Below are 16,264 nucleotides of genomic sequence, written 5' to 3'. Positions count from 1 at the left end.
ATATGGCTTTTTGATCCTTCTTTTCAAATGGATTCATTGGCCGACAGCGCCACCTGTGGGTCTTTATAAATACATGCACGTGTTATCTACCTTCTGTCTGCATCTGTTTTTAAAAAGTTCTAAATAATATATTATTAATCACGTATGTCATTTTACTCAGTTAGATCCCCGAGTTGAATGCAAATATTTGTTGTCTTTCTCCTTACACTTCGGTGAACTTTGACCATTTCTGTAGAAATGAAGGAGAGCGAAACAGAAGACATTATTAACTGCATCCGGAACTCAATTGAGGTACTCATTTTGAATATTGCTGGATCCAAATTCGCCTGTTTACAATATGCCCTAAAAGTATGTACTATATTTGTGAAGGACAAAGTTCATTCTTTTGAGTGTGAGCAGACCCAGATAGCAACTTTGTGTCGGCCCACATCTGGCACATGGAATGATGATCTGGGCCACATGCAGTGGGAATGAAGGCACTTGGGCAGACTGCTCCTGTTTGCCAGATGATTGCTGCTTGCAGAATTAGTCAAACAATTCAGCCCAACATTAATCAGCCTTGACAAAGATGATGCCTGCTCTGCCCAAATAATTAACTGCTCGCCGTCAAACATTTCGAAAACATTCTTACTCCCCTGAAAGATGTGCGCACATCTGTCTCCTCAGTGCCATCACAAGCCCCTTCTGGCAACTCCTAACACTTGAGACACCTCTCGAGCTTTTCTTAAATAACTGGGAGAGTAATAGGGATTTTAGCTTAAGAAATTTGATAACTTGCTTTTACACTTACGTTTGAAAGTAGGATTCAATTTCATGAATTCTCAGCACTTAAGACAAAAATGGCACTTTGAGAAACTTGATAAATACGGGCCCTGGGGCCATACTCACAAGTCATCTTAAGGCTAAAAGCAGCTCCTAACTTGCTGATTTAGGAGAAACTCTTAAAAATAATGGGTGTGTTATTCCTTTTTTAGGACTCCAAATTTTTTGCTCTACTGCTTATTGTAACCCATGGCTCACTGCAAAATGTTACTCTATCTACATTTTTGCAAAACCTTTCCTTGCACACAATATTACGACCTCAAAGCACTTTTTCATAGTGCATGACGTGCAAGCAAATTGATTTTAATATTTCCACTATATACGTAACTCTTTATACGTTTTTTTCTTTTTTTCTGATGCAACAAAATTGCTTTGCTCATTGGTACAGCAGTGCACTTGTGATGCAGAGATACTCGGGTAGTATTCCTGTGCAACTCCACTAATGAGCTCAAATGTGTGATTTTTTTAAAAATTTATTTATTTATGCAATGGTCGTTTTGAAACTGATAATATAAGTCATTTTAAACCTATATGAAAAAAACTGTAGTATGATTTCAAACAGTATGTATGTATGGCTACAAAAATGTAATGGATGATGAGTCCAGATATATAATAGAGAAGAGTAATATTTTTTTAATGTCGTAACACGAATGTTTCATTTTGTTTTCCTTGAGGATGATACGCAGCATTTTCTGCATGGCCTCTAGGTGGCAGTGCTTAATAATACAATAATCAGCCCTAAACAGCCCCTTAGTAACTGTGCACATTATTTTTCAATAAATATTCATGTTTTGGTTATTTGTTATTTATTATAATATTATCAGTATCTTACAATAAAAGAACTGTTTAAATGTTGCTCTTAATTTGAGCAATAATTATTCCTTGAAAAAATATATAGCAAGAAAAGAATCGCAGTAATTAAAGAGTATTTTGCATTTGTTAATTTAGCAGATGCATTTATCCAAAAAAACTTATAAATGAGGAAAATACAAGCAAGTGTGGTGATAGATATGGACACAATTTCAGGATCATGTTTCAGATTTCCTCTGAGTGTGCTACTTTATGGCAAGCCGCTTTGACTTTTATTCATTCTCAGGATATGAATTCTTGATATCAACAATTCAGTTCTTGTTAAGTTAAACTTGAAATTCTAAGGAAAAATTGTATTCATTATTGTTAAATAAAGAATGGAAATCTATCAGATGAGATGAGGTTTGATGTGAGATCAAAATGAATGAATACTATTGGTTATGGACACATAGTGCAACCTGGAAGGAACAAGGAAGCTGATTGACCATTGGATCTCCACATGTCACATAGAACCAGGTGTGCCTGTTTGATAATCAGTGTGCAGAGGATCTCTGCTGGCAGTGAATGCGCTTCTTTTACCCAAGTTGGTGCTAATACTGGTTATAAAACCAAAGGAGAAGGGTTGCTAAAGCATGCATGGATATAGCCACTGAGTTTGGAAGAAACCACATGCTGAGTTTGGTCAAAGACAGTTGGGAAAAGCCACAATGTGTTCATCAACTTTGAGACGCTACTGGTAGGAAAAAGAACAATTTATTAAGACTACAGACTGTTTAAAAGAACAATTGTGTGTCTTGCAAGTTGTTTGTTAATGCTAACAGTTTTAGCATTTAATATGCTAATTGGCCATGTGCAGTGAGCACGTTTGATTTAGTGTTGTGGTTGAACTGCACTGCTATGTATTGTACTTTGTGATTTATGAGTACTCTAACATTGTTTGTAGTATAAATGATCTTTAACTGATCTCATTGCTGTGTATAGTAACTTATATATTTGTATGTTTCTATGTGTAGGTTATTAAGCTAAACATCTGACTAAGCATCTGAGTTAAACATCTGAATTAACCTGTGAAGAAAAGCAAATAAGGATCAAGTTGTTACTGAAAATAAATTGCTTCGATGATAAAGGATGTTTTGAGTTATTCCATGCGCACTCAAGAGTTGACTGTCAAGTTAGGGCAAACATTGTGGCAGAGAAGAATCCCTACATAACTTGACACTTAATAACCAAGCTTGTGGATCAGAAGATTAAAGGCTTCTGATGGTCCAGAAAACAAAGCTGGCGCAAGGGACAAGAATTAACATTGTTAATATAAGTCATCAGTGAATTAATTGAGCTGTTTAAAGACGACATATCGTTTGACTTGAGGAAAAAAAAGATGGCAGAAGAAGCCTTGGGGAAAACGGTGGACCAACTTAAAAGAGAGAGAACCACTGCAAAGATGTGTTTTACCAAGCAACTAAACCTTTTTATTCGGCAGTCAAGCCAAATGATTGAATCTGAACTCGGGAAGGAGTTCCAGAAACTCTCTTGTAGTGCAAGAGCACTTTTTGATGCAAATGATGACTATAAGATGGGATTGTTTGCAGAGCAGGGAGCTGATGCAAAGAGTGCTGAGAGAGTGGAGCTTGAAATGCAGCAGGCAGCGGATATTGAGAAAACTGTAAGTGACTGAGAGACAAAGCTTGAAGAGGTGCGGAAAATGGTCCAAATTAACTTGTGGCAAAGATATGGCCAAGAGGAATTGACTGCTGCAATAGATGAAGCTGAGAAAGCTTGTGATCATTCTGCTTCAATACCTGTTGCTGGTGTCAATTGTGAAGGATATGAAGTTCAACTAATTCATTTAGAAAGGCTTGTGAACAGAGCAGTCAAAACTCTATCCAGCTGGGAGTGATGGATTCCTAGAATGGAGAAGAAGGACTTTGAGAGAAGAGTAAAGCAGTTAAAAGTACAAAATAATGGACTTGTTTCAAGAAACAGTGAATTTATTACTGCACGTAATGTTGAAAGACGTTCTCAACTTGCAAGTCCTGTAAGCCCAAACACAGCTCTCCAAACTATGCCGATCACACCAGTTGTGAGAATAAAACCAACTAGTTTGCCTAAATTTAGTGGTATCAAGAGAGATTTCTTTCACTGGAAGAAGGATTGGGAAAGTTTGCAGAAACAAGGAGAACCAACTGGATCAGTAGAGGTCAAGAAAATCCAGCTCCTAGACAGCTTGGACGACAGAATTGTTAAGGATCTGAGGCTATCAAGTTACAGCACTGCTGAGGATGTGTTTAGAGTGCTGGAGAATCGATATGGCAACAAGGTAACAATTGCCATGGAAATTATTGAAGAACTGGAGAGAATTCCTGCTGTAAAGGGCAATCAACTCAGAAAAGTGATAGAATTGATCCAGACTGTTGAAAAAGCTTTATCCGACCTGACAGATCTGGGGAACACTGGTGCAATAAAGAACCCTCTCGTTATCAAGTCTATTGAGAGTAAACTGCCCGAATTTGTAAAAATAGACTGGCTTATCTTCATGATTGACCCTCATAATGGTGTAACTTCAGGGAATCACTTTGACCTCCTGTTGAAGTTTTTAAAGAAACAGGAAGACATTCTTGAGAAACTTGAACAGCTCAGAATCACAGACAAGGTAGAAAGACCAGATAAAGCAGAAAATAGATTTGAAAGGAGGTATGCATCTACAAGAACCACAAAGAAAGATTCTGATGGTGGTTGTACTGTGTGTGGAGCTTTAAATCATAAAGACAAGATTTTCTTCTGTAAGAAGTTTAAGGAGCTAAAGCTAGCTGAGAAGAAAGCTGCTCTGAGAAAGATTGGGGCATGCAAAAAATGCCTTGGATGTCATGAGGGTGACCGCAACTGCAGAGACACATTCTTGTGTAAAAATAGGGACTGCAGAAGAGAAAATGCACCTGATCATCATTATTTTCTCTGTCCAAGACGAGAATCCACAAGTGGCAGTGAGAAAAGGCCTCTAAAAGACAGTAGAAAGGTAAATGTGCTAACCGCAGAACAAGAGGAGGTTTTAGCTGAACTTTCCCCAGAGCTGGCTGAGCGATGTAGAAATGCTTTTGACAACAAAGCCGCAGTAGTAACTGGCACTGGAAAAACCCAAGTTGGACTTTTACAGGAAAGTAGAGTGCAAGAACTACCTGTCATGATGATGCTCATGAAAGTTACAGCTAATGCAGGGCAGAAGATTGGAACTTTAGTAGACCTTGCATCAGATACCAACTATAACCCACAAGGCTGCAGAAAGGTTGAGGTTAAGGAGCGAAGATGTCACTTTGGTAGTGCATGGAGTTGCTGGAATGACCATCAAGGTGAAAACCAAGCGATATCTTCTTAGAGTCAGAGTCAAGACTGATGAGGACAAAGAAAGAGCGCACGAGCTTCTGTTATGGCTTGGAAGAAATTGCTAAAGTGCATAAAGTCATTAAACCTAAGCAACTGCAGAGATTCTTCCCAGAAGTCAAACTTGAAGAGCTGGTAAGACCTAAAGAGATTGAACTTATTAGCCATCGAGAAGGGAGATTAGCCCCACAAAGAGTAAAGATTGTGGAGGATCTTGTCTTATGGGACAGTCCTTTGGGAAAGACCGTAGGCGGAGCTCATCCAGACTTATTTGAAGAAATCTGTGTAGCTGCATACAAGTCCAAAACACATTTCGCTCGGTCAATGAGAACACCCGCAGTAAAATATGAAGAGACAGTGGGAGGATCTGAAATGCAAGTGATGTCTAAGTCAGCCCAACTACTTCAAGAAACTAGAGCTGAGACAAACATTGCAGCTGTTAGCAACCGTGAGTTCTTGGAATGGTGGAAATGGGATAGCATTGGGGCAGCTTGTGAACCGATGTGTGGAGCCTGTCACTGTGGAAACTGTCAGCCAGGTGGTAAGGAGATGACACTGGCGGAGGAAAGAGAACTTGAGATTATAAAAGAGTGTCTTACCTACGTAGAAGATGTGGTGCACAGCAAGTCTCCTCATTGGCATTCAAAATACCCATGGACTGAAGATCCAGCTTCCCTTCCTAATAATAGAAGTGGAGTAGAGGCAACATTTCTGAGATCAGAAAAGCAGCTCAAGAGGGAGCCAGAATGGCAAGCCGCTTATGCAACTCAAATTCATGAAATGGTGGAGCGAGGAGCAGCAATCAAGCTCACTGAGGATGTAATTAATTGTTGGAATGGACCTGTGTGGTATGTGAGTCACCTGATTGCGCCAAATCCTCACTCAGTCACTACTCCAGTCCGCCTGGTATGGAACAGCAGTCAGAAATTTAAAGGAGTGTGTATGAATGATCTTCTTTTGAAAGGCCCAGATGTTCTTAATCCAATCAGAGCTGTCCTTCTAAGGTTTAGAAGAGGAGTTTATGCTGTCCTAGGAGATATCCGGAAGATGTATAACTCTGTATGGCTGGAGAAAAAAGAAATGCATCTGCATAGATTCCTGTGGAGAGAGGATCAGAGTGAAGAAAAAGGAGAGTATGCAATCACCAGAGTTAATATCGGTGACCGACCAGCAGGGTGCATTGCACAGTTAGCCATGCGAGAAACGGCAAAACTGACAAAGTTTTATCATCTACATGAAGAGTGCAAAGTTATCGAAGTGGATAGTTATGTAGATGATATTTTAACATCCCACGATGATCGGAAAAAGCTGGATAAAATAGCAGAAGGTGTTGAGGAGATCCTAAGAGCTGGAGGGTTTTTCTTGAAGCACTGGGTTCGGTCAGAGCAAAGTTGGAAGCCTACTGATGGAGAGTCAGTAAAGTCAGCAGAAGAAGATAGAATCCTGAAACTTCCAAACCAGCTGAGGGATAAGGACAACAAGGCCCTTGGACTTGGGTATCTAGCTGAGGAAGATAAACTCTACATCATGACCTCAATTAATTTTTCCAAGTGGAAAAAGAAGATGAGAGTAGGACAAAACCTCCTTAAAGAGGAGGTCAGGGCCAAGACTCCTAATCCTCTGACTAGAAGGGAACTACTGAGTCAGGTGGCGGGGCTGTATGATCTGATTGGCCTGGTAACGCCTGTCAAACAAAGGGGCTATTCTTGTACGAAAGGCATTTCAGGAAGCAGGACGTGGAAACTTGACCAAAGATACATGGGATAAACCACTGTCAGAAGGCCTCAGAGAAGAAGTCATTAAATTGTTTGAAGAGTATGTTCAGCTTGGCAAGATAAAGTTCCTCAGAGGTTTAACACCTGCAGGCTGGAATGGGAAACCATTGGCAATAACATTCTCTGATGGGAGTGATAAGACCTATGGAGCTGTAACATATTTCAGGTGGGAAACAGACCAAGGCATTGAGGTGAGGCCAAATTGACTCCTTTGGATCAAAAGGGAGAAGCAGTTAAGGCTGAAATGTGTGGTGGAGTTTATGCAGCCAGACTCAGAAAATACACCGAGAAGCATTGCCAAGTGGAGATTGACCAATGGTTCCATCTGGTAGACAGCCAAAGAGTGTTGGGAGCTATTCAGCGGGCTAGCTATGGCTACCAGTCATTTTTTGCAAATAGAATAGGAGAAATCCAGAGAACAACACCTGTTAAAGACTGGTGGTGGATCCCAGGTGACTTAAACATTGCAGATATTATCACAAGAGGAGGTAGTCCAAAAGACCTCAAAGAAGATTCTGCATGGCAAAGAGGGCCAGTGTTCCTGAAGTGGCCAGTAAAGGACTGGCCAATGAAGTCAGCTGTTAAAGTTGCAACTGCAGCAAGAGAGAGTATTAACAAACTCCAGAAGAAAACATTCTCTGCAGTATTAACCAGATCTATGGCCAAGGGAAGACTAGATGCAATCCTCCTTGAGAAACTTAAAGTAAAATCTTTCCTTGAAGATCTTTTTCTAGCAGCCCAAATGAATGTGGTATTTCCTGATACTACTCATAGTAGGTTGGCAGTGTATAAGGATGACATTTCTGGACTGTTAGTTTGTGGAGGAAGAATTCAAATCTACAATGAAGACAAAACGGCAGTTCCAATCTTGCCCTATAATGCATATGTGTCTACGCTGCTGGCTCAGGAAGCTCATCAAGTAAACCATGAAGGAGTGGCTGGAACTTTGTTGAGAATGAGAAGAAAAGCTTGGGTGGTAAAAAGCCGTAGACTAGCTAAGAAATCTGTAGACTGCTGTGTGACCTGCAGAAAGGCAAGGGCAATGCAATGCCAACAAATTATGGGAGATCTTCCACCAGAGCGGTCTGAACCAGCTGCTCCATTTGAGTTCACAACTCTGGATTTGTTTGGACCTTATGTGGTAAAAGATGAGGTAAAGAAGAGGATAGGACTCAAAGTTTGGGGAATTGTCTTCTGTTGCATGGCATCAAGAGCCATCCATACTGATATTGTCAGTGACCAATCAACAGAAGGATTTCTGCTGGCATATCAAAGATTTACAGCTTTAAGGGGACATCCAAGAAAATTGTGGTCAGACTCAGGATCAAATTTCATAGGGGCCAAGTCTGTTCTTGAAGATCTTCATAAGTTCCTAGGACGACAAGACAAGGTAAAGTTAGAAACTGAAGCAGCCAAGAACAGCACAGAGTGGTCTTGGAAAATTCATCCTGCAGATTCCCCTCACAAATAACAGTGTGGCTAGTCTTAAAGGGATAGTTCACCCAAAAATGAAAATTTGATGTTTATCTGCTTACCCCCGGGGCATCCAAGATGTAGGTGACTTTGTTTCATAAGTAGAACACAAATGATGATTTTTAACTCCAACCATTGCCGTCTGTCAGTCATATAATGCGTGTCAGTGGGAACTTCGTCTATAAGAGTAAAAAAAAAACATGCACAGACAAATCCAAATTAAACCCTGTGGCTCGTGACGACACATTGATGTCCTAAGACACAAAACGATTGGTTTGTGAGAGAAACCGAACAGTATTATATCATTTTTTACCTCTAAAGCACCACTACGTCCAACTGCATTCAGCACTCAGTTAGTGAGGTCTGATCGCGCTCTGACAACGGCAGTGATGTCTCGCGCATATGCTTCAATGAGTACGAGACATCACTTCCATTGATGATGGGGCCCAGTCCATCCCCTCATACTCCACCAAAAGCCCCACAGATACTGGAGCGGGCTCGGCAAGGTACGGAGCGGGCTCGGTGAAGACTGGAGTGGTCTCGTGGAGGCATGGAGCGGGCTCGGCAAGGGCTGGAGAGATGAATCAGATTAATTGTATCAACTAGGGAAAATTAACAGGCAGGTTCTTTAAAATGAATCGTGTCCTAATCCATTCCAGCAAGAAAACAGGCTTTCAAACATGCATCTGGCCAATTCGCCAAATAAGCAAGCTCGACAAATTCCTCCACATACCTCTCCAGCGAACAACCATCCTGCCGGAACCCACAGAGGCGATCCGAAGCTGTTGACGGCTTGGGAGGTACGGGAGAGCCAGGAACACAGAAAAAGCCCATTTTTCCTGATGGATTTCTAGTGGTTTGGTCCGTTCTTCTGTTATTGTGCTGTGCTGCAGAGATGAGGCGAGTATGGAAATCCACAATGTAACAGGCTTTATTAGCAATCCAGGACTATCAAATAGCATAACACACATTATACAACAACAAGAACGGACACGGAGTGCAGGGAGTGAGTCCAACTTAAAGGGTGTGCTGACGAGGACAACAGTTGCTGGAGATGGCGGGAAGACTGATGAGGGAAGTGCAGACAGGTGTGCGGAACAGGAGGATTCTGGGAAACAGAGTCCGGGAAGGTGTGAGTGTAATATTACCTCCCCCTCCCCGGTAGGCTTGTCCCCACACCTCAGATGATACAACGGGGAGGGGGGGTGGGCGCCCTGGAGACCTACAGGCAGGTGCGGGGGGTGCAGACGGGTGCAGAGGTCTCCAGGGCAGGTCGTCGTGGCAGGTCTGAAGCTGAGGACGGCCGTGACGGGTCAGGTGCCGTGGGCGGCCATGGCGGGTCTGGAACCGAGGGCAGCCATGGCGGGTCGTCAGCCCCACCCACATGTGTGGCGTCCACATGTTCTCCACCCACGGGTCCCTGTCCCCCCCTCAAAAAATATTTCGGGAGATGTAGGGGGGGCTCGTAAGGCTCGTGGAGAGGAGTGGGCTCGCCAGTTGAAGTGGGCTCGTGGGCTGCTGGAGCGGGCTCAGCGGTGGCGCCTGGAGCGGGCTCGGCGGAGGCTGGAGCGGGATCGGTGGTGGCGCCTGGAGCGGGCTTGGCGGAGGCTGGAGCAGGCTTGGCAGTGCATGGAGCGGGCTCGGCGGAGGCTGGAACGGGATCGGTGGTGGCGCCTGGAGCGGGCTTGGCGAAGGCTGGAGTGGGCTCGGCGGTGCATGGAGCGGGCTCGGTGAGGGCTGGAGAGAGGTCTGATGATGGGGCCCAGTTCATCCCCTCATACTCCACCAAAAGCCCCACAGATACTGGAGCGGGCTCGGCAAGGTTCGGAGCGGACTCGGTGAAGACTGGAGTGGTCTCGTGGAGGCATGGAGTATGGAAATCCACAATGTAACAGGCTTTATTAGCAATCCAGGACTATCAAATAGCATAACACACATTATACAACATCAAGAACGGACAAGGAGTGCAGGGAGTGAGTCCAACTTAAAGGGAGTGCTGACGAGGATAACAGGTGCTGGGAATCTGGGGAGATGGTGGGAAGACTGATGAGGGAAGTGCAGACAGGTGTGCGGAACAGGAGGATTCTGGGAAACAGAGTCCGGGAAGGCGTGAATGTAATAATCAGAATGCTTATTTATAGGATATTGATGTCAATGCCCATTTTCTGAAAGTCATGTGATTTTTAAGAAAACCCGTCATGTGCAAAATCGCAATGCAGGAAGGAAGGATGAAGCATTTGACTTCCTTCCCCCTGCAGGATGATACTCTGTTTTCTAGGTGTTCCTCGGTTGCTAACACACTAGAACTGATTGTTTTCACAATTTCACAATTGTTTTTTAATGATTTCTGCAAAACTCTACACAAAAAAATGCCCCAAATTGATACACAAACACATAATATGATGTGACTTAATAATCATAATGTAAACTCCGAACACTGTAAACACCGATGTAAACAAGCAGAATCAGTCCATCCCTCTTCAGTAGATGAGGAGAACTAGACAAATAACTGGATCAGAATGCTTATTTATAGGATACTTATGTCAATGCCCATTTTCTGAAAGTCATGTGATTTTTAAGAAAACCCGTCATGTGCGAAATCACAATGCATGGAGGAAGGATGAAGCATTTGACTTCCTTCCCCCTGCAGGATGATACTCTGTTTTCTAGGTATTTCTCGGTTGCTAACACACTCTAACTGATTCAGTTTTCACAATTTCACATTTTTTAAATGATTTCTGCAAAACTCTACACAAAAATGCCCTAAATTTATACACAACACACATAATATGATGTGACTTAATATTCATAATGTAAACTCTGAACACTGTAAACACAGATGTAAACAAGCAGAATCAGTCCGGCCTTCTTCAGCAGATGAGGAGAACTAGACAAATAACTGGATCAGAATGCTTATTTATAGGATACTGAAGACGTCAATGCCCATTTTCTGAAAGTCATGTGATTTTTAAGAAAACCCGTCATGTGCGAAATCGCAATGCAGGGAGGAAGGATAAAGCATTTGACTTCCTTCCCCCTGCAGGAAGATACTCTGTTTTCTAGGTGTTTCTCGGTTGCTAACACACTATAACTGATTCAGTTTTCACAATTTCACAATATTTTTTTAATGATTTTTGCAAAATTCTACACAAAAATGCCCTAAATTGATACACAAATACAAAATATGATGAATTACCATTATGGAGATCAGTGTTTGCTTTAGTTAGTCTCTTCACCCGTGACTTTTTAATATTAGATTTTGTTTGGTCTGTTGCAACTGTTATGACAACCAGACAAGCAAAGAGAAAAGATGATTAGGTGGAGTTATTTATGTTTTTACATAATTTTTTACATCATAATTATTTTACATCATTGTTTGACTTGAATCACCAAATCTCTTAGTTAGATTTACTTTATTGATCACAGCAGCACTGTGATTCTACTGCAGAAGATTCAGCCTTTTCAATATAATCCAAAGGATTTCTCAAAAGTTGTTCTGATAACAAAAAAAAAATCTTTCTGTTAGGCACACACAGACATCAAGAATCAGTGTATGAATCTCAATAACGGTGACAAGCAATATACTCTGATAAATAGATCAACTCTGAACATTAGAAAACAAACTACTAAAAAGTCATAAGGAATAAAGGAAATTACTAAAACAAGTAAACGTCTCAGGTTACGTATGTAACCATAGTTCCCTGAGAACCGGGGAACGAGACTCAGCTTTTGAACGCTTTGGGGAACGTCATACGTGACCCGATGTCTGAAAGCAAAACTATTCAACAACTCCAATCCCTATTGGCCGGTGACAGCCTATGACTAAATATGGCGCGACCCGGCTTTATAAAAGGGGCGCCTGGAGAAACAGACAACATCTATCGTCTTGAGGGACTGTTCTGCAGGCAGGCAGACCGAAGCATGACAAGGAAACGCAGAGTCTCGTTCCCTGGTTCTCAGGGAACTATGTTTACATATGTAACCTGAGATGTTCCCTTTTGAAAGGGAACTTGCTCTGCGTTTGAACGCTTTGGGGAACGATATACCCACGCCGCCATGCTTAACCCTCAGGGGTCTGAAGATTTTTGGGGCCTGGAGAAGTTTTGACATGCCCTGACATTTGTGCTTTTTTCAGTTGTTCATAAATATATTAATGGAAAAAGTGTCATTACACTGTATTCAGCACAAACTAGGCTACCATAATGAGAAACATGTATGTACATGTTTGTGTTTTTGAAGGAATAACGTTTATGCGTGGTTATTGAAAAACCAAAAAACTTAAGTCACTGAAATAAGGCCAAAAAATATATATTAAATCTGTGTTCATAAGACTTCTGGGTATTGGAGGTTGTAGACTAGAGTTTTTGCTTCAAAATGATGTAAGAATTATTCTGCCTACTCTTGCCATATAAAACAATAGAGAGATTTAAATTTTCTAAGACACTTTTTGTCAAGAAACACAGTATGCGTGGAGGGGTGAATCATCATGAATAATGGGTCATTTACACCTGAAAAGACAAAAGAATCGCATAATGAGTGAGTTGTAATGACCCGCATAAATAATGAGCTCTTTCAGTCAGGTAGGCTGTGAAAAAAACTTTTGTGATCATGCTGATAACAAGATTATTGTCCACTCTTGATAAAAAAACATGATTTTTGTGATCTTATGCATGCACGTATTATCGCACATGATGTGAAGAAAATTTTGTATAGCCCTATGTTAGATTACAGTACCAGTCAAAAGATTGGACAAATTTTTATTTATTTATTTATTTTAAAGTCTTAAGTCTCTAACCAAATAATGTTTTTCTATTTTAAAGGTGCCCAAGAATGTTCTTTCACAAGATGTAATATAAGTCTAAGGTGTCTCCTGAATGTGTCTGTGAAGTTTCAGCTCAAAATACCCCATAGATTTTTTTAAATTAATTTTTTTAACTGCCTATTTTGGGGCATCATTAACAATGCACTGATTTACACTTGGCGCCGCCCCCTTAAATCGCATGCTCCCTGCCACACCAGCTGTCGACTAAATTACAGCGCATTTACAAAGTTCACACAGCTAATATAACCCTCAAATGGATCTTTACAAGATGTTCATCATGCATGCTGTATGCATGCTTCGAATTATGTGAGTAAAGTATTTATTTGGATGTTAAAATTTTATTCTGAGTGAATTTGAGGCTGTCCTCCGTGGCTAACGGCTATTGCTACACTGTTGGAGAGATTTATAAAGAATGAAGTTGTGTTTATGCATTATACAGACTGCAAGTGTTTAAAAAATGAAAATAGCGACGGCTCTTGTCTCTGTGAATACAGTAAGAAACGATGGTAACTTTAACTTCATTTAACAGTACATTAGCAACATGCTAACGAAACTTTTAGAAAGACAATTTACAAATATCAGTAAAAATATCATGCTATCATGAATTATGTCAGTTATTATTGCTCCATCTGCCATTTTTCGCTGTTGTTCTTGCTTACCTAGTCTGATGATTTGGCTGTGTGCAGCTCCGGACGTTAACTGGCTGCCCTTGTCTAATGCCTTTTATAATGTTGGGAACATCATGGGCTGGCATTATGCAAATATTGGGGCGTACACCCCGACTGTTACGTAACAGTCGGTGTTATGTTGAGATTTGCCTGTTCTTCGGAGGTCTTTTAAACAAATGAGATTTATATAAGAAGGAGGAAACAATGGGGTTTGAGACTCACTGTGTGTCTTTTCCATGTACTGAACTCTTGTTATTTAACTATGCCAAGGTAAATTAAATGTTTTAATCAAGGGCACCTTTAATATACTTTAAAATATAATGTATTTCTGTGAATCAAAGCATCTGAACATTCCTACCTCTATGGCATTTCATATAGGTTACTATATTTGTTATATTATATAGCCTAAATGTTAATGTGCAGTTGACAAACTATACATCATCAAAAAGATCTAAGACTCAAGATTCACATTTTGACTCTTAAAATCTTATATTGACCATAATTTCTTAATGTGCTTAAAAGCATGCACATTTGGAGAAAAATTGATGGATTCTCATATGTTTGTCAGTTATCTATACAGAGGAGTAATATTTATTCAGTATTTATTGTAATCACTATGAGTGCTGGATACTGTTTTCAATTCATACTTGCAGCCGGAGGGCGCTCTGCCCCTTAGCCCACAAATTCATCTAAAGAAGAACAGGTCATGTGACAATCCAGGAACTGAACTAACAGAGGCCAGAGATCGCTAACTATGGCTATTCAAAACACTTTTCAAGACAATAAATACACAATTGAGACAATGTATGCATGTATTGCCTCAGAATTTGCGTCTGAATAGCGCTGGCTCCGTGGGCGTGGCCGCATTAGCGGGTAATGAGCTGAATCATGGACTTCTGACATGGCTCTGTTTTTATACAGATTACATAAACAGAGAATATTTGTTTTCGATTTGACTTACACGATTTAAAACCTGACATTTCAACATTTCTTTCGACATAAGTGTTATTTTTTGTCATTAGTATTCACTAAGTTACAGTTCATTTTCTGAGAACTATCAGATTGGACTTCCTTCAGAGGGAGACGAGAGATCACGCATCATGTTAGTTTTCTTTATTTTACAAAAAGCACAACATTTTGTTTTTACTCTGAGTGTACACAAATAAAAGAAGATATTCCACAGATTAAAATGGCGTATAGCTCTTAATTGTATGTGCAACATTGACGGAGTATTTTGAGTCTCTTTCACACTAGTAAGGAAAAAACCGAGGTGGTTATGCCGGCGATACCTCAGACCTCAGAGTGTTAAGGAGAGTGCATGCCAAATAATATGGCTGATCAGATGTCGAGCAGTTTCGAAGGAAATGCTTAGCAACTCACCCTCAGGTCACACCAGGCTGTCAGTGACAGCATTCCCTACGGCCAACAGCCCAGACTGAGCCTAAAAGAGGCCTTTCATAGAAAGCCTACTAAGGCTGCTCAAGGCATCTGGGACCAACATTTCCATGAAAAAGTGGTCCCTTAAAGGGAATGTGGCCAGGGAACCGAGAAAGGAGCCCCGGCCAGGCACTAGAGTGGAACGAAGTCACCCCCAATGCCACCAGGGAGGCCGACCTGGTCTGATGTAGGACAAACTTAGTCAACCCTGTCTGAATACAGAATCTCCATAACGCATTCTTCAGAAGAGAGCAGGTAAGAGCGACTACAAGAAGGGCAGTAAGCGACTCAAACCCACGCGTAGAGACGGGCATCCTGGAGGACCCCTTGGGTGTGGCGGGGTGAAGTCTGTCCAGTGGCAAACTGAGTTCTACCCAACATTAGGAAGGCAGTGGAGACCCCAGTGGTACTATGCTGTGAGGCCCGGTAGTGTAGCAATGTCAGACGAATGGCTTTGTTGAAAGAACACCCTTGTGCCAGGTGTGCCCTAAGGCCATTTTTCAAGGACTGGTGGAAACGTTCCACTCCCCCATTGGCCTGGGGGTGGTAAAGGGTGGTGCAGATGTGTTGGATACCTTTGTTCTCCAGGTAAAAGGAGAAGTCCACTGAGATGAACTGAGGGCCATTATCCGTTGCAATCATTTGTGGAAGGCCCCAACGGGAGAACGAGTCCAGAAAGTTCACAATGACCTGAGTGGTGACTGAGCTGGTGGTGATTAGTTTTGGCCATTTGGAATGCAAATCATATGCTACCACCAGTTATCGCTGATTGTGGGGAACCCCATGAAATTCACCGCAGATATCCATCTGCAGGTGCTGCCAAGGATGAGTAGGCCAGGTCAGGGGTTGGAGGGGCGGGGGAGGTGGGTTGCCTGTTTTTCCACTCACGAGACAGGCTGAACAGTCTTTAACTAAAAGTTTGATTTCTCTGTCTATGCCCGGCCACCAGACTCTATCCCGGCAACGCTGTTTGAGCTTCACTATTCCCAGGTGCCCCTCGTGTGCCATTTCAAGCACACTTGCACAAAGGGGCCCTGGCACCACAGTGCAAAACCCACATGCCACACATGTCATTCCAGCAA

At 41.7% G+C, this 16,264-nt stretch overlaps 1 protein-coding gene across 1 annotated transcript; it reads left to right on the top strand.

Annotated features, from left to right (window-relative positions):
* Positions 1-92: 92 nt before the first annotated feature.
* On the top strand, positions 93-5,062 carry LOC125280555. The gene is made up of 2 exons (XM_048211159.1): positions 93-2,368; positions 2,646-5,062. Exon 2 carries the CDS (start codon positions 3,542-3,544, stop codon positions 5,000-5,002), a length of 1,461 nt encoding a protein of 486 aa, XP_048067116.1. The 5' UTR covers positions 93-2,368; positions 2,646-3,541; the 3' UTR covers positions 5,003-5,062.
* Positions 5,063-16,264: the final 11,202 nt, after the last annotated feature.

The sequence above is a fragment of the Megalobrama amblycephala genome, linkage group LG12 (assembly GCF_018812025.1).
Source record: "Megalobrama amblycephala isolate DHTTF-2021 linkage group LG12, ASM1881202v1, whole genome shotgun sequence".
Classification (NCBI taxonomy): domain Eukaryota; kingdom Metazoa; phylum Chordata; class Actinopteri; order Cypriniformes; family Xenocyprididae; genus Megalobrama; species Megalobrama amblycephala.
Note: the sequence above shows the minus strand (reverse complement) of the source record. Positions and strands in the feature narration are given on the sequence as shown.

Coding starts and splice junctions, on each gene's coding strand:
- LOC125280555 (XM_048211159.1), top strand. CDS start 3,542: ATGGAGAAGAAGGACTTTGAGAGAAGAGTAAAGCAGTTAAAAGTACAA.